This window comes from Petaurus breviceps, unplaced genomic scaffold, assembly GCF_028583685.1.
Source record: "Petaurus breviceps papuanus isolate PSGF00001 unplaced genomic scaffold, PetGlider_PUasm1.0 37, whole genome shotgun sequence".
Classification (NCBI taxonomy): domain Eukaryota; kingdom Metazoa; phylum Chordata; class Mammalia; order Diprotodontia; family Petauridae; genus Petaurus; species Petaurus breviceps.
The window spans coordinates 11,396,754-11,415,700 of NW_027186296.1; the positions used below are offsets into that span (position 1 = coordinate 11,396,754).

Genomic DNA, 18,947 nt, shown 5'->3' on the forward strand with positions numbered 1-18,947 from the left:
ACTAAACTGCCTACTCTTAGACCCAATGATACCACTACTTAGAATATAACACAAAGAGATCAAAAAAAGAGGGAAAGAACCCATATATGCAAAAATATTCATAGTAGCCCTTTTTTGTTGTAGTAAAGAACTGAAAACAAAGTGAGTGTTCATTAGTTGGGGAGTAGCTGAACAAATTATATATGTGAATTTAATGATTATTTTGTCCTAAGAAATGACAAAAGGGAAGTATTTAGAAGAACTTGGTTAGGACCTGCATAAAATGATGCGAAGTGAGGTGAACAGAACCAGGAGAACTATTTTACAATGACTGCAACTTTATAAAGATAAACATTGTTAAAAGACTTAAGATCTCTGATTAATGCAGTAACTAGCCATTACTTCAAAGGACCAAACATTCTTGATGAAGCATGCTTCCAACCTCTTTGCAGAGGGGTTATGGACTCTGTATACAGATTGAGACATATATATTTTTGGATATGACCATGGTGGAAATTTGTTTTTCATATGCATATTTGCATATTTGTTATAAGGGTTTTGTTTTTCTTTTTCAGTGGGGATGGGGGTAGAGATATGAAAGGGAAAGAGGGTAATTATTACTAATTGAAAAAAATTTAATCTGAAAAAAATATTTAAAGTGCTTTATATATGCTTTAGACAACACAATGCTAAGTGTACATTTTAAATGTTTGTCAAAATGTGAACATGCCATTGTAGCAGCAACCACATTGGCATACCCAGGATGGCTAATGGTGCAGTTTCTTAAATCTGCTTTACAGGAAAGATAGCTGTTTAAGGAGTCAACAATCTTTTTAAATTACATTCACTACTACAGGGGAAAAGTCAGCACCCTGAACTTCAGAGAAAATATAGAGAAAATACAAGCAGAGAATTAAAGACAAACAGACAGGGCTCTGACTGCCTGAATCAACTATACACTTTACAAACATCCCTAGATTGAGAGAGCCTTTACATGTGAGCAGTCAGGGAGCTCTGGACATACTGGCCACTCAGAATCTTGACCAGGGAACCACAAGATACTTCTCATAAGTGAGCCTCCAAAGCAGAATACCAACTCAGAGGATATATACACTTCTCAGAGCCAGAAGGCATCACAATTTTCATGACTCTGCCTAATGAGAAATTAGCAAAAGGTGTGAAAGCCTTCCTACAAGCAAGCCTTCCCCTAAGCAAGCTTCCCTTAATGGGCTCTACTTGAGGCCTATTAATGGACGGGGAAGATCTTAATCACTATTAACATTACAGCCATTAAGACAAGATTTTTTCTGACTTTGTGTCCCAGGCCTTTTTTTTTTTTTAGCCAATAAATCAGGTATACTTGCCTTATAAAAGCTTTTTAAAAATGGCACATCTTATCTTCAAGAGCTTATATTCTAGTGGTGAGATGACATGTACATAAGTAAGTATAATGTAAGTTGGAATAATGGTGACTGTGGATCCAAGAAGTACTGTAGGAGAAGTTTGAGGAGGGAAAGAACACTGATAGGGCGGAGCCAAGATGGCAGAGTAGAAGCAAAATTTGGTGTCAGCTCCTGCTCCAATCATTTCTAGTACATGTAAAAAATGACTCTAAAGAAACTTTATAGCTACAGAACCCACAAAGAGACAAAGAGAAACAAATCTTCCATTGAAGGCAGCCCAGCAGGCCAACAGGAAGGGCCTATCTCATTGAGCTGGGAGCCGAGCACAGTCCTGAGTGAGCTGCAGTTCTGGCCTCAGCAACCCAGACCAGCAGTAGCCAGAGCAGACTTCAGAAGAGTGAATCACCAGCAGCTGTGGTGGTTTTCAGACTCTCAACCCATAAACACCGAAGACAAAGTAAAAGGTCAGTGTGGAACTCTGTTGGAACAGGGTGGGACAGAAGAGTGTGGTCTGGCCCTTGTCCCTGGGCCAAGAAGTGGTAGAGGTGTGGTGACTGTGCAGCTGCCATGGCATGGCTGCTTCAGGATCTCCTGGTCTGCAGATCTTAGGGGGACCAAGTGACCATTTGGAGGGTAATTGCTTTTGCTTTAACCTGCTTGGATGTCGATTGTGGTCTTGGGTGGTGCTCCTGGGGTGTATGGCCAGTGAGCCAGAGCTTGTGGGGGCTGTAGAGAGGGCACCCTCCTAATAGGTCTGGCAGCTGCAAAAAACACCAGTGATTTGGGACTCTGTTCTCTGGAAGGAGAGTTCTGTGGCAAAGAGCCCAAAAGTCAAGTAATTGGCTGGCAATATGAGCAAGCAGAGGAAGCACAAATAGATCATAGAATCCTTTTTGGGGGTCAAAAAGGATCAAGACATGGAGCAGGAGGAAGACAGCAAAGTCAGAACTCCTGCATCAAAAGCCTCCAAGAAATGTATGAACTGGTTATAGGCCATGAAGGAGCTCAAGAAGGATTTTGAAAATCAAGTAAGAGAAGTGGAGGAAAAATTGGGAAGAGAAATGAGAATGATGCAAAAAAAATCATGAAAAGTGAGTCAACAGTCTGACTGAAGAAAATAACACCTTAAAATAGACTAACTCAAATGATAAAAGAGGCCCAAAAAGCCAATGAGGAGAAGAATTCCTTAAAAAGCTGAATTTGCCCGATAGAAAATTAATTTCAAAAACTCATTGAAGAGAATAATTCCTTCAAAATTAGATTGGAGCAAATGGAAGCTAATAACTTTATGAGAAATCAAGGTACTATAAAACAGATCCAAACAAATGAAAGAATAGAAGGCAGTGTGAAATATCTCATTGGAAAAACCACTGACCTAGAAAATAGAACCAGGAGAAATAATTTAAAAATCATTGGACTACCTGAAAACCATGATCAAAAAAAGAGCCTAGACACCATCTTTCAAGAAATTATCAAAAGGGCGGCCAGGTAGCACAGCGAGTAAGAGCATCAGCTCCATTGTTGGGATGACCTGGGGATTGAATCTGGGCTCAGACACTTAGCACCCACCCAGAAACACCTGGCTGTGTAACCTGAGCAAGTTACTTAACCCCAATTGCTTAGGGGTGGCCAGGTGGCTCAGCAAGTAAGAGCACCAGCCCCAGTGTGGGGATGACCTGGGGATCAAATCTGGGCTCAGATACTTAGCACCACACCCAGAAATAACTGAGCAAGTTACTTAACCCCAATTGCTTTAAAAAAAAAAAAAAGAAAGAAATTATCAAGCAAAATTGCCCTGATATTCTAGAACCAGAGGGCAAAATAGAAATTGAAAGAATTCACCAATCACCTCCTGAAAAAGATCCCAAAAAGAAAACTTCTAGGAATATTATAGCCAAATTCCAGAGTTCCCAGGTCAAGGAGAAAATACTGCAAGCAGTCAGGAAGAAACAATTTGAGTATTGTGGAAACACAATCAGGATAACACAAGAACTAGCAGCTTCTACATTAAGGGATTGAATGGCTTGGAATATGATATTCTGGTGGTCAAAGGAGCTAGGATTAAAACCAAGCATCACCCACCCAGCAAAACTGAGTATAATACTTCAGGGAAAAATATGGTCATTCAATGAAATAGAGGATTTTCAGCATTCTTGATTAAAAAAACCAGAGCTGAACAGAAAATTTGACTTTCAGATACAAGAAGCAAGAGAAGCATAAGAAGGTAAACAGGGAAAAGAAATCATAAGGAACTTATTAAAGTTGAACTATTTACATTCCTACATGGAAAAATGATAATTGTAACTCATAAGACTTTTCTCAATATGAGGACAGTTGAATGGAATATATATGTGTGTGTATTTCTATGTATAGGAGGGTGTAGGTGTATATAAATATATATGTGAGTGTGGGCATATGTATGTACATGTATACATAGACAGAGGCCACAGGATGAGTTGAATATGAAGGGATGATATCTAAAAAAAAACAAAATTAAGAGATGAGAGGTGAATATATTGGGAGAAGGAGAAAGGGAGAGATAGATTAGGGTAAATTATCTCATATAAAAGAGGTAAGAGGAAACTATTACAATGGAGGGGAAGAGCAGGAAGGTAAAAGGGAATGAGATAACTTTACTTTCATTGAATTTAGCTTAAGGAGGGAATAACATGTACACTCAATTGGGTATCTTACCCTATAGGATAATAAGGGGGAAGATGATAAGAGGGGAGATGATAGAAGGGAGGGCAGAGTGGAGGAGAGGGTAGTTAGAAGCAAACACTTTTGAAAAGGGACAGGGTCAAAGGAAAAAATAGAATAAATGAGGGGTGGGATAGGATGGAGGGAAATATAGTTGGTATTTCACAATAAATCTACTATGGAAATTATTTGGGTAATTGCACATGTACAACCTATATTGAATTGCTTATCTTCCCAGTGGGGGTTTGTCAGGAGGGAAGAAGGGGGAAAAAAAATCTGGAACTCAAAGTTTTAAAAACAAATATGTATAAAAAAAATTGTTTTTTTTTTTTACATGCAACTGGGAAATAAGATATACAGGCACTGGGGTATAGAAATCCATCTTGCCTTACTAAAAAGTTGAGGGGGGGATGCAGGAGGATATAAGAGAGAACAGATTGAGGAAAGGGGTATTCAGTAGGCTAGCTGTTTTGGGGTGGGGGGTAGGGGAAAGATGGAGAGAAAAATATGGTAACTCAATATCTTGTGGAAATGAATGTTGAAAACTAAAAATAAATAAATTTGAAAAAAAATAAAAGCATGCATGTCATGAGCAAAAAAAAAAAAAAAAAAGAATTGGTGCCTAAATTGAGCCTTGGAGGAAGATAGAAATTCTTATCTGGAAGGCAGAGATGAAGAGAGAATTTTTTCCAGGAGTTGGGAACAGACTAAGTGAGTGTTTGAAGCATGAAATAGCATATCAAATTTCAGGAACAACTAGTATTATAGTTTCACTAGAGCATAGAGTGTATGAAGGGCATAATGTAAAATAATGGTGAAAAGGTAATTTGGAACCACATTGTATAGGATCTTAAATGCTAGGCTAGGAATTTGTATTTTATCCTATAGTCTAGTAGGGAACTTCTGAAGGTTTTTGAATGGGGAAGTGACATGGTTAGACCTGTGCCATAGGAAGTTTATATTGGTAGCTTTCTGGAGAATAGATGAGAAAGGAGAGAAACTGGATGCAGGGAAACCAGTTAAGAAGATATTCCAATAGTCTTGGTTAGAGCTGATGAAGACCTTAAGAAGTAAGACAACTTGAGAGAAAGGGATAAATAGAGATGTGGAAGAGTGTAGCACCAACACAATATTCATAGTGCTGATTACAACTGTAAATATGCCAGCATAGTGCTCAATCACAAAATATAAGACTTTCCATATAGAAGTCAGAAGCAAAACATTTATTCAGACACCAGAAAACCGAATTCCAAAACCAGAAAGCCAAATCCATCATAGCAATATAGAAGTTAATAAGCCATAATACCACAGAGAGCCACACCATCCTTTAGCCTTACCACAAACTAGTATTTAATGACAAGCCTATCTGTCTCCCTCTAGCATGTCCTGTCTTCCCTCAGTCTCTAACTGCTCTGACTCACAGCTTCCTGTGGGCTCTGCTCCACCCTTCAGCAAACTCCTCCCATCACTGGCTCCATGTGGTTACATTCAGCCTAGTAGGGGGCAGGTGTTTCTTCAAAGCAGGGAAGGTTTTCAAATTCCCCTAGGCTTATTAAAGGGAAGGGAAGATCTTCAAATTCCTATTACTATTACAAAGCGGTAAAAGCTTAGAAGGCAGTTTGGTTCAATGGAAATAGTGCTGGATTTGGAATCAGGGCTAGTATTTATATATCTGTTATGGCCTAGTGACATATAGCTGTTATGACCTACTGTTATGCCTCATATTCATATACATTATGAACAGGTAGATGGGGCACTATAGAGCCCAGCCATTATGGAATGTATAGCAGCAGTCAGTTTCATTGGTTCTGTAACATTCTCTGTGTAATTTGGGCAAGTCATTTAACTTCTGTGAGCCTCAAGTTTTCTCATCCATAAAGTGAAATGTTGTACTGTGGGATCTCTGTGGTCCTTTGCAGCTCCAAGTTTATAATCCTATATAGTAGAGTGGACAAATTTTTTTTTTGGAGGGGGGAAGGCTGGGTAATTGGGGTTAAGTGACTTGCCCAAGGTTACATGGCTAGTAAGTGTCTGCAGCCATATTTGAATTCAGGTCCTCCTGATTCCAGGGCCAGTGCTCTGTTCACTTAGCCACCTAGTCACCCCAAGTGGACAGAATTTGACATTTAATTTGATATGAAGGATGAAAGAGAGAGAAGAATCAAAGATTATTACACAGTTTTGAACCTGAGTAAAGAGAAGGAATAGAAATGGGAACATTTTGAGGGATAGGAAAATTTGGGTGCAGGAGATGAGTTAGTTTAGTTTTGAACATGTTGAGTTTGAGGTATCAGTTTGACATCTAGGTTGAGTTGTTCAATGGGTACTTGAAGATGGGGAATTTGAGTTCAGGAGAGAGATTAGGGCTAGATAAAAATGTTTGTTAGTTATCTGTGTAAAAGTTCATAATTTAAACCCATGGAGATGGATGCAATCACCAAGAGACATAGAAGGAGAAGAAATTCCATTAGAGAGTCTTGGGGACACTAAAATGTATTGCGTCTGAAGAAGATGAACAAGCAAAGGAGACCAAAAAGAAGCAATCAACCAGGTGTGAGGAGAATTGAGAGAGTATTATCATGGAAGGCAAAGGAAGAGAAAGAATCCAAGAGGTAGAGATGGTCTACAACACTGAAAACCACAGAAAAGTCAAAGAGGTTGAGGAGCTTGAAAAGGTCTTTGACAATTGACAAATGGTCAAAGGATATGAACAGGCAGTTTTCAGGTGAAGAAATTAAAGCTACTTATAATCACATGAAAAAATGCTCTAGATCACTATTGATTAGAGAAATGCAAATCAAAACAACTCTGAGGTACCACTTCATAATTATCAGATTGGCCATCATGAAAAAAAAAAGGAAAATGGTAAATGCTGGAGAAGATGTAGGAAAATTGGAACACTAATGCATTGTTGGTGGAGTTGTGAATTGATCCAATCATTCTGGAGAGCAATTTGGAACTATGCCCAAAGGGCTATAAAACTCTGCATACCAGTGCGGCTAGGTGGCGCAGTGAGTAGAGCGCCGGCTCTGGAGTCAGGAGGCCCTGAGTTTGGATCTGGCCTCAGACACTTAACACACACACACACAAAACTAGCAGTGTGACCTTGGGCAAGTTATTTAACCCCAAATGCCCTCCAAAAAGCAAAAAAAAAAGATTCAATGTTTTGGGGGTGGCTAGGTGGCACAGTGAACAGAGCACTGGCCCTGGAGTCAGGAGGACCTGAGTTCAAATCTGGCCTCAGACAGTTAACACTCACTAGCTGTGTGACTTTGGGCAAGTCACTTAACCCCAATTGCCCTCCAAAAACAAAACAAAAACTGTGCATACCCTTTTACCCAGCAATACTACTTCTACATCTATATTCCAGAGAGATCAGAAAAATGGTAAAATAGGGGTGGCTAGGTGGTGCAGTGAGTAAAGTGCCAGTCCTGGAGTCAGGAAGACCCGAGTTTGGTTCCAGCCTCAGACACTTAACACCCACACAAAAAAACTAGCTGTGTAACCTTGGGCAAGTTACTTAACCCCAATTGCTCTTCAAAAAGGCAAAAAAGAAAAAGAAAAATGGGAAAAGTATCCATATATACAAAAATATTTATAAGCAGCTCTTTTTGTGGTGGCTAAGAATTAGAAATTGAGGCGATGCCCATCATTTGGGGAATGGCTGAACAAGTGGTACATAAATGTAATGAAATACTATTGTGCTATAAGAAATGATGAATAAGTGGACTTCTGAAAAATCTGGAAAGACTTACATGAATTGATGCTGAGTAAAGTGAGCAGAACCAGGAGAATTTTTTTTTTTAAAGCAATCGGGGTTAAGTAACTTGCTCAAGGTTACACGGCCAGTTATTTCTGGGTGTGGTGCTGAGTATCTGAGCCCGGATTTTGATCCAGGTCATCCCAACACTGGAGCCGGTGCTTTTACTCGCTGAGCCACCTGGCCGCCCCTATCCAGGAGAATTTTGTATACAGTAACAACAACATTGTGCAATGACTAACCTTGATGGACTTAGCTCTCCTCAACAATGCAAGGATCAAAGACAACTCCAGAAGACTTGTGATGGAAAATGCTATCCACATCCAGAAAAAGAACTATGGAGTCTGCAGATGGAAGCATACTATTTGCTCTCTCTTTGTTTCTTCTTTCTCATGGTTTTTCCCATGAGAAATCCCAATTCTTCTTTACAACATGATTAATGTGAAAATATGTTTAACATGAATGTATATGTATAGCCTATATTGGATTGCACACTGTCTTGGGGAGAGGGGAGAGGAGAGAGGAAGAGAAACATTAGAACTAAAAATCTTATGGAAGTGAATGTTGAAAACTAAAAATAAATAAATTTTAGAAAAGAAATTCAGAAGGCTTTTTTTAAGCCAAGGAGTCCTGAAAAATTCAAACACTGGATGGATACTGGTATCCATACATTGCTTCCCTCTGGCTTATTTTTTCTTTTTTCTTCTGATTTTATTAAATAACACAAATATTTTAATATTTAAAGAACAAAGAAAATTTTCTCCTTTGAAACTTGCCTTTTTACATTGTTTAAAGTAATTAATTCAACAAACTAAAAAAAAGGTCTTTGGATCTGGCTATTAATAAGAATAATTTGAAACCTTTAGTAAAGCTATTTTAGTAGAGTAGCAGGGTTATAACTCAGACTGCAATGAACTGAAGAATGAGGGAATGAGGAAAACATGGAGGTAGGAAGTAGAGATTTCTCTCTAGGAGTTTGGGCCCGGAGGAGGGAGGGGGGGAAGAGCTATAAGATGATAGATTGTGGATATGACAAAATCAAGGGAAGGATTTAAAAAAAAAAAGGATATCTGAGCATATTTATAGGCATAGGAAGAAAGAAAGGTTGAAGATGAAAGGACTCATTCATGGGACAAATTTGAGGGTGGGGCAGGAAAACAGAAGAATGCAGGATCAATAACAAAAGTAGTTACCTTGGAAAGGAATATGGCTATCTCATCATCTTAGATCAGAACAAAGGAGGATAGGATGGGTGAAGATATAGAAAGGGTTCTAAGCTATGGAGTCGGGGAGATAGTGCTCACAAGTGAAGACTTTGCCTTCATTTTCTCAGTAAAATAGAAGATGAGGTCATCTGTTGGCAGAGGGGATAAGGATGGAATTTGGGGCTTGAGGAAAGAGTAGATTATATGATTCAGATCCTATGTTTGAACTCTATAAAATTCAATTTCTTTAAGGCTCTTTTTCTCTGTATCTCCAATTTCTTCCTCTCCTTCTCACCTTCTCTCTTCATGCTTTTTTCCTTTATCTCCTAATCCCCATTAACTAACTGACCTCAAAAGAGAACAAGGGTGTATTATTATTATTTTACTTAGTGACAGGTTTTAGTTCTTCCTCCTTAACTTAAAAAGCAAATAATGTGGTCTTTATTTCTACAACCCCAAAACAAACTAAGTATATGACCATTGTGTGATTTTTTTTTTCTCACAGGGATTAGTGACCTTTGGTAGGAACAGGGTTCTCCAGAGAGAATGACAAACAGGTTATATATAAGAAAGAACCTAACTAGAGTAAATATTGTTAAATACTGGAATGCATTACTGAGCAGTTTGGGAATTCTTTTCTCTGGCTGTCCTTTAAAACAAGATACAATTGCATTGTATTCACCCTGGGATAGGATAAGCATATTTTTGCCTGAGGGTAATATAGCTAGACTAAATAATAGCTAAAATTCCTTGTAGTCCTAAGTGGTATGGTGATGGAAGGTCTTGAAAATGAATTGGAAAAAAAATTTAAATTCAATAGAAAGTGTTAAGAAGGTAAGGAAAGGCATTAGAGAAAGGGGCCATAGCCTGAAGCAGATGAGACAAATACTTCTGAGGGCTCAACCTGAGCCTTTCATTTATGAAAATAAAAATTCTAAATTATTAACATAATCCAACTCAGTAGTCCTATGATTGAAGCATCAGCATGGCTCTTTATCTTTATATCTCTCTATATGGAATAAATTGGAGATCATCTGAAAGGGAAGGCACTAAAATTAAGGAGAATTGGGAAAGGCTTCTTGCCAAAGGAAGTACTTTGGCTGAGACTGGAAGGAAACCAGGGAAGCCAAGAGGTAGAGATAAGCAGTGAAAGAGTCCCAGGCATGGGGGCAGCTAGTGAAAGCACTTTAAATAGGGAGATGAGGTATCTTGCATAAGGAAAAGCAAGGAAGCCAGTTTCATGAGTACGTGGAGTGGAGGAAGGTGTTAGAAAACCTGACAGGTAAGAATAGGCCAGGTTATGAAGAGCTAAAAGACCAAACAAAGGATTTTATAGAAATATATTTTATATTACCTGGAGGTAATAGGGAACCCTTGGAATTTATTGAATGGCAAGGGATATTATAGTAAGATTTGTTCTTTAGGAAAAAGCAACTTGATACTTGAGTGGAGGATGAATTGGACTAGGAAGAGATTTAAGATGTGAGGACTGTAATGGGAATGCAAATTTGGAAGATCTTCCCTGCCCCTAGGCTAAAATGCATCTGAAGCCTGGGGAGGGAGGCTTATTTTTCAGTAGATACTTCTTGATTGGCCAGTGAGTCAATAAGGTTGTTACATTCTCTGAGCCAGGAGAAGGCTATATAAGCCCTGATGTGTAGCTTTGTTTTGGGACTCACTTTGAGAAGTGTTCTGTGATTTGATCTGAATTCTGGGAAGCTGTTGTTGAGAGTCCCCCGGCTTTGAAAAACCCAGATGTGGAAACCCAGATGTTGACTGGGTATGGATGTAATGGTTGGACAGTTTGGAAAGCTGTCTACTTGATCTGTTAATGTCTTGATAATTCTGTCTGTATATTTTGAAGTTTGGGGTGCTGACCTTTTTCCCCTGAACAAGGTAAACGATATATGTTTGACTGATTAAAGTAAGCTTGTTAACCCATTTTGAGTTGCTTTCCTTTAACAAAGCAGATCCAAGAACCTGTATGGGCAGCAAACCCTGAGGACGCTTGGGGTGCTTGCTGCTACAGGACCAGGGGTGGCTAGGTGGTCCAGTGAATAGAGCACCAGCCCTGGAGTCAGGAGGAGTTCAAGTCCTGCCTCAGACACTTAACATTTACTAAGCTGTGCGACCTTGGGCAAGTCGCTTAACTCCGATTGCCCTCCAGAAAGCAAAATAAGAAAAAAAAAATGTGAGTACCAAGAAAAATGAGAAGACAATTTTGTGGTTTCTTATGTATTCCCACAGTAGTGTTAGGGTTATTAGAACACTATTGCCACAGATAGCCTGCTTAGGTCATAAGATTAGATTTTTACCAGGCTATTCAGTCGCATCAATATTTGAGCTCAACATCCTGAAAGTGAATGGTGTCATATTTTATCCCCAATCCTCACCTTTGTAGCTTTCTTGAATTATTCTAGTTTGTGGGGCTCTGAATGATCAGATATTGAGTATGAGTTTTCGAGCTAAGAAAATGTTCTATATTGGAACCTGATTAGGCTCTTTTACTTTTAGCAGGTGTGGAGTTTCCAGAAGAAACAGACAGATCTGCTTATCACCTTTTATAAATACAGGCTTTCCAAGTCAGAAGCTGCCATGCAAGAGGCCCAACGAACAGTGGCCAGTCAGGACAAGTAAGTGACCCTTCCTATACCCCCTAACCTCCAAAGCCTCCCAGGTTTACTTTAGTCATTTTCCTTTTAGAGCAATTATTCTCATTACCAAGGTTGGCACTCAGGATAGTTGTAAAGTCTTTATTGTTTCCATCTTACACTTTCTGTATTTTTCCTCATCAGTGTTTCCTTTACTTTAGCTCCCCTCACTTTACCTCACCAAAACCTATACCCCCTAAAAGTATATGAACTCGTTTACACTTATAAATAGCTGCTAATACTCAGTCTCTTTTCCCAGGCATTTTTACATTTTAATAGAGACTAAAGCTTTAAGCTAAAAGAATGAATCTAATGATACAATTTTAGGCATTAATGGGTAAGGGAATACTATAACATCTGGGTGGGTAGGAGGCTGGGGAGGGGGGGAAGGCCCATGAAATTATAACATGTACTAGATAAGCAGGGCATAGAAGTAATTGGCAACCCTAACCCAAAGCTTGACAAATCCAAGATCAGAAACTACTGGAGGAAGGACTTGCTATTTGTCAAGAACTCTTAGTAACAAGAAAGAATTTGTCAGGAATTGAGTTTAAATCAGTATCTTGCAGTGTATACCAAAATAAGCTGCAAATAGATGTGACTCTAAACAACACAAAATGATCACATAAAAAATATAGGAGTAAGGAAGATGGCAACTCTTAGATACATGGTTTTGGGGAAAACTCATAGTGATACAAAGTAGTTTTGCAAACAAAATAAATGAAATTAGAATACCAAGAGAAACTATTGATTAGGGAAAAAAAAACTTTGGATCAAATCTCTGATAAAGATCTGATTTCCAACATACATAGGTAATGGATGCTAACATACCTGTATAAAGACCAAGAGTCATTCCAACCCAAGAGAGAAGTGGTCAAAGGATATGAATAGTTTTCAGAAGAAATACGAATGATCAACAACCATATTTTTAAAATACTCTCCATCACTAAAATAAGAGAAATATAAATTAAAGCAGCTCTGAGGTTTTACCTCACACTAAACAAATTGATAGTAAAATACTGAAATAATCAATGTTGGAAGTGTTGTGAAAAAACACGCACACTAATTAGTGTTGAAGGAGTTGTGAATTTGTCCAACCATTCTGGAAGACATCTTGGAACAATGTTAAAAAAAAAGCAACGATTCTATTTATGCCCTTTGACCTAGAGATAACACTTCTGGGCATATACCCCAAGGAGGTGATGGGATAATAGATACAGAGCTGGAATGAATATCAGAGACCAGTGGAGTCTAACTCCTTCATTTTTCAAATAAGGAAACAAAGGCTCAAGGAAGTGACTTGCCCAAGGTCACATAAGTATTACATGGCAGAGCTTAAAGGCAAAAGAAAAGCCAATAAATAAACATTTATTAAGTATCTACTCTTTGCTAGACAGTGTGTCAAGAACTAGGGGAACAAACAAAAGCAAAGCCAGTCCTTGCCCTTAAATAACCCACAATCTAAAGGGGGAGACAAGAAGCAAACAAGCAATATACAGCAAAAATACAAGCAAGCTATATACAGAAACAAAAGAAAATTAAAGGAAGGAAAGCACTGGAATTGAGAGATTGGGAAAGGCTTCTTGTAGAAGATGGAACTTAAAGGAAAGTAGGGGGGCCAGTTGGGGAAGATAAGGAAGGAAAGCATTCTAGGTATGGGGGACAGTGAAAATGCCTGCATCTGAGAGATGTACTGTCTTATTTATGGAAGCATAAGGGGACCAGTGTCACTGGATTGAAGAATATATGGCAGGGAGTAAGGTATAAGAGACTGGAAATGTAGGGGACAGAGGCTATGTTATAAAGGGCTTTCAGTACCAAACAGAGGGTTTTATATTTGATCCTGGAGGTGATAGAAAGCCATGGGAGTTTATTGAGTAGGGGGGTAATATGTTCAGACCTGTGCTCTAGGAAAATAATTTTGACAACTTAATGAAGGATAGATTAAAGCAGGGAGAGACTTGAGGTGAACATACCTACTGGCAGGCTATTGCAATGGTCCAAATGTGAGTTCATGAGGGCTTGCACTAGGGTGGTTGGCAGAGGGCATACTTGAGAGATGTTATAGAGATGAAATTGACATTTCTTGTCAATAGATTGGATATGGAGGAGGGGCATAAGAGATAGTGAGGAGTCTAGGATGACACCTGGGTTACAAGCCTGAAGGACTGGGAGGATGATGGTGCCTTAACAGTTATAGGGGAGGATTTAAAGGAGAAGATAAGGGGTTCAGTTTTAGATATGTTGAGCTTAAGATATTTACTAGAAGGGCGGCTAGGTGGCGCAGTGAATAGAGCACTGGCCCTGGAGTTAGGAGGACCTGAGTTTAAATCCAGCCTCAGACACTTAACACTTACTAGCCGTGTGACCTTGGGCAAGTCACTTAAACCCAACTGCCCTGCCTTCCCCCCTCCAAAAAGAAAAAAAAAAAGATATTTACTAGAATTCAGTTCTAGATACCTGAAAGGCAGTTGGAGATAGGAGATTGGAGGCCAGCAGAGAGTTAGGACAGGATAGGTAGATTTGAGAATTATCAGTAGAAAGATGGTAATTAAATTCATGGGAGCTGGTGACATTAGCAAGGGAAGTAATATAGTAGGAGAAGAGAAAAGGGCTCAAGACAGAACCCTGTGGGATACTAATGGTTAGAGAATCTGACCTGGATGAGAATCCAGAAAAGGACACTGAAAAGGATTAGTCTGATAGATAGGAGAACCAGGGGAGAATGGTGTCCTAAAAATCCAGAAAGAAATGAGTATCAAGGAGAAGTGATCAACAGTATCTGAGGCTACAGAGAAAAAAATGAGGAGTGAGAAAAGGCCATTGGATTTGGCAATGAGATCTTTGGTAACTTTGGGAAGAGCAGTTTTAGTGTAATTTTAAGGTCAGAAGCCATATTGTAGGGGGTTAAGAAGACAGTGAGAGGAGAGAAAATGGAGGCACCTATTTCAGATGGCCTTTTCAGTAAGTTGGCCACACAAAGGGCAGGAGAGATATAGAATGATAGAGGAAATAGAAGGATCAAGTGAGGGTTTTTTGAAAACAGAAGAGACATGGGCATCTTTGTAGACAGTAGGGAAGGAGCCAATAGACTGGGAAAGATTGAAGATAAGTGGTAGAATGAGGGTGGCAGAGGGAGCAGTTTGTTGGAGAAGATGGGATAGAATGGTGTGGCTTTTGCAGGTGGAGCCTTGAGTCTTGGTTAGGAGAGAAGAGTGAAGTAGGAAATAGTAGCAGAAGGCATCTGAATGATATGAGGAAGAGGAGAGAAGAGGGAGCTCTCAGCTAATGGCCTCAGTTTAAACTTTTTCTGTAGAATATGAGACAAAGTTCTCAGCTGAAAAGGTGGAGGGAAGGGGAACCATGGGAGATTTAAGGAGGGATGAAAAGTTTTGGAAGAGCCTCTGTGGAGAGTGGGATAGTGAGTTGAAAAGGGAGGTGTAGAAGGATTTGCACAGTTGCTGTGAGAGCCCAGGTAAGGTTGTATAGCATAAATTGATAGTGGATCCAGTCAACAGTTGTATAATTTCTCTACCTGAATTCAATAGCGCATGTATTAGGAGTGAAGGTGGGAGTCACCCAAAGCTGAGACTTGGCAGGATACTATTGAAGTTATGATATGGGGGCCAGGGACTCCAGAGAAGAGGACAGCATAGAGTTGATCTGATTCTCTAAGGGGTCAAGATGGGGAAAATAGAAGAGTGTGACTAGGGCAGGGGAAGTGACCTGGGAGAGAACAGAGGGGTCAAGGAAGGTCATGGTATGGAAAAGAGTAGTGTTGGTAAGGAAAAGCATAGGGAGAGGTGAAAAATTGGTAGATTATGAGTCAGGTAAAGGAATTTTGGAATTTTTGAATATGAAGGTGGTGCATTTGTAGATGATGGAAAAATTAAGGGTATGACCATCTTTGTATATGACTGAGATAGGGTGGAAGTTATGGGCATTGGGTAGTGGTGTATATGGGAAAGGTCCCATATACATCAAATTATTTATAGCAACACTTTCATGGTAGCAAAAAAACCCATAGAAACACTTTAATGAGGCAGGATGGTATAATGGAGAAGGCACTGACTCTGAGTCAGAGGACCTGGGCTCAGATAGTAGATGCTTAATAAATATTTATTGACTGGCTTTCCCTCTGCCTTTGACCTCTGCCACTTATTACTTATGTTACTAAGGACATATCACATAGCTTCTCTGGGCCTCAGTGACCTCTTCTGTAAAATGAGTGAGATGGACTAAATGATTTCTGAAGTCCCTTCCAAGCAGTGATTCCATGATCCTATGAGGTAGGTACCCATCAGCTGGGGAATGGATGAAAAACCTGTTGTATATGAATATTATTGCATCATAAGAAATGATGAATAAAGAATTCAAACGAATGGGAAAATATGCATGAACTGATACAGAGTAAAACAGAACCAAAAGAATAATATACACAATGACCACAGTAATGTAAAGAAAAATGACAATAAAAGCTATCAGAAATCATATCAATACAATTTTCAGTGTTGACATCAGAGGACTAGTGAACAAATATGCTTCCTTGCCCTTGTAGAAGTTTGACTGCAGGTGCACAGTGAGGCATATGCTATTAGACATCACCAATGTGTCACTATAGTTTATTTAATTGTTATTTTTGTCTGTGAGGGAGGATGCTGGGGTGGGGAGTGGTAGTTGCCTTGGAACATGACAGTAATACATTTTCTTTTGAAAAAGAAGCAACAATAAAACATAGTTAAAGAGCACAACAGGTAAGTAGTTGTCTATTTTGTTTCCCTGATCCTGCTGTGATTGTCTAACTGATAACTCATGGAACTAAAGGAAGATCACCTGAGCAGCATATACTATGGTACAGTATACCTAAGGGACTTTCAATACATACTGTTAAATATTAATAATCATCATCATAACTTTTCACCCCTCTACTCTGCTTGGTAGGTTGGTCAAGGGAGATCTTAATCAAAGGGATATACATATTCAGACTTCAATTTCATTGTCCTTTAAAGCTGAATATTACCATCTTAGGGAGCTAGTAGTCCTAAGGAAGGAAAATGGGGAGCTGAAGAAGTTCCTGGCCATTCTGAAGGTGAGTGAAACCCACCAACTTGACAACCACCTTTTCTCTCAGTTTTTCCTGTCCATCTGTTGGATTCTTTATGTAGTTATAGGATTTCACTTAAGCAACCTAAAAGAAATGTCAGGACCCTTTTCTCTCTTTCTCTTCCTTAGAGTTTTCTTTTCTTCTTGGGTATGTCCTTGTAGTTTTATCTGATAATTTTTTTCTCACTAGAATAGAATAATTTTAGCATTGAAAGGGACTATAAGAGAGAATCCCTTCCAATGTCTTTACTTTACAGATGAAGAAACCCAGACTTTTTTCTTTTAAATCAAAATCATACAACTTGTTAGTGGAAGATCTGGAACTGGATCTTGGGCCTCCTAATTCCCAACCTAGCACTTTTCCCATAACACCACAGTCTATTTAATCTTTCTCTCCTTCAGCATTCTTAACATTACATTGAGTACTATGTGTACCTCTGCCATCTTCCTTTATCTCAACTGTCTCCAAAGGGACCCTTCTCCATTTTTAAACTTGTGTCAGTTTTTAGCAGGGGTCTGCACCATTTTTGTTGGGAGGAAGTATTTTTCATTTATCTGAGGCCTATAGATCACTGGGGAGAGGTAGGGACGGATCCCAGCAGTCAAGTCCCTGAACAGAGAAGGAGTGCTGACAGAGTCCCAAGAAAAGGTAGATAGAAGAGGGTGGAGAATTGAAATAAATGCTGAAGGCTAAATTCCTAAGAGGGATGGAAAAGAGGGTACTTTTCTTGGGAGTTTTGGCAAATCAATAAGAAGGAACTGTCATTTGGCAATTGGCTTGGCATTCTTACCAGGTTCTTACTACTTTAAGATATTCTGATAGATTTGGAGTTATACAAGTAAAATAGCTAAAATGACCCAGAGATTCTGCTGCTAGGCATATATCCCAAGGAAGTTATTAACAAAAAAAGAAGGCTTCATATATAGCAAAATATTTGTAGCAGAACTTTGTGTGGTAATAATGAACTGGATGAAAAGTAGATACCCATTGGTTGGAGAATGGTTGAACAAAAAGTACATGCATGCAATGAAATGTTACTGTGCTATATGAAACAATGACTGTGAGGAATACAGAGAATAGAAAGACTTATATGAACTGACATGAAGTGAAGCAGAACCAGGAAGACAATATACGTGACTACAACAAAGTTAAATAGAATGACCACAAAACAGTAAAAAAGTGAATGTTGCAATATTAAAGAGAAAGTGGTACTTCACTCTGCTTCTTTGCAAAGGTTTTTGTGGGGAGAGGGAACCATAGTTCTCAGGTGTGGAACATTGCATACAACATTAGTTATTTTAAATGTTTTGATTGACTTTCTACAGTTTTCTTTTCTTCTTCTTAAAAAAATTCTTTGTTTAAAGGGATGGCTCTCAGGAAGGGAGAGGGAGAATAATATAGCAGAAAATCCAGGTTTATATCACACACACACAAACTGAAGTGGACAACTGAGAAAATAGGACAGCAATGCCAAATGAAATTTAATAGGAGTGTTTATTTAGCCGGCGACTGCCTCCTTGTTAAAGAAGACAGCAATGAGTCTTCTGAAAGGTATACTTTTATAGAGCTAGGTGTTGCTAATCAACAAAATGTGGTTCCAAGGGGGTGTAGTGCTGTTTCTAGTGAAGCCACCGTTGATGCTGTTTCTAGTGAAGCCTTAAAACAAAAACAAACCTGTATCTGGGGCAGGTTTACAGGTGAAAAGTTCCTTCACTATTGTGGCCTATTAGGTGATTTCCAGGGACCCTGGTAGGGGCTCCTTCTGGCAGGTTTAGAGGGCTTTGGTGTATAATTTCTGATGGGCACTTCAAAACTATTTAAAGAGACCTTCTGGTAGATCCTAATCTATTGGCTGAGGACTCCTGGTCTAAATAAAACCTTCCATTTTACTTTGTAAAGTTAAATGAGGCAAGGGGAGGTTAAGTGATTTGTTCACAATCACACAGCCAATATGTGTCAGAGGTTAAGACTTAAATCCAGGTCTTTTCAACTCTAAGACCAACCCTCTATTCATTAAACCACATTGCCTCTCCCGGTATACTAATACCTAAATAATCATAAAGTGGAATATCATTTGTACACAGATTATCTTTGCTAGTATACCAAACTTGAGAGGGCAATGTTGGCTTCATATGGAAGATAAAT

At 39.0% G+C, this 18,947-nt stretch overlaps 1 protein-coding gene across 1 annotated transcript in view; it reads left to right on the forward strand.

The window, feature by feature from the left end:
* Positions 1-18,947, forward strand: part of RNF212B (ring finger protein 212B) — a 64,212-nt gene that overhangs the window by 28,663 nt on the left and 16,602 nt on the right. Inside the window, exons 5-6 of the mRNA XM_069097865.1 lie at positions 11,562-11,680; positions 16,727-16,787. Coding sequence (XP_068953966.1) covers positions 11,562-11,680; positions 16,727-16,787 — 180 coding nt within the window. The remainder of the gene's footprint in view (positions 1-11,561; positions 11,681-16,726; positions 16,788-18,947) is intronic.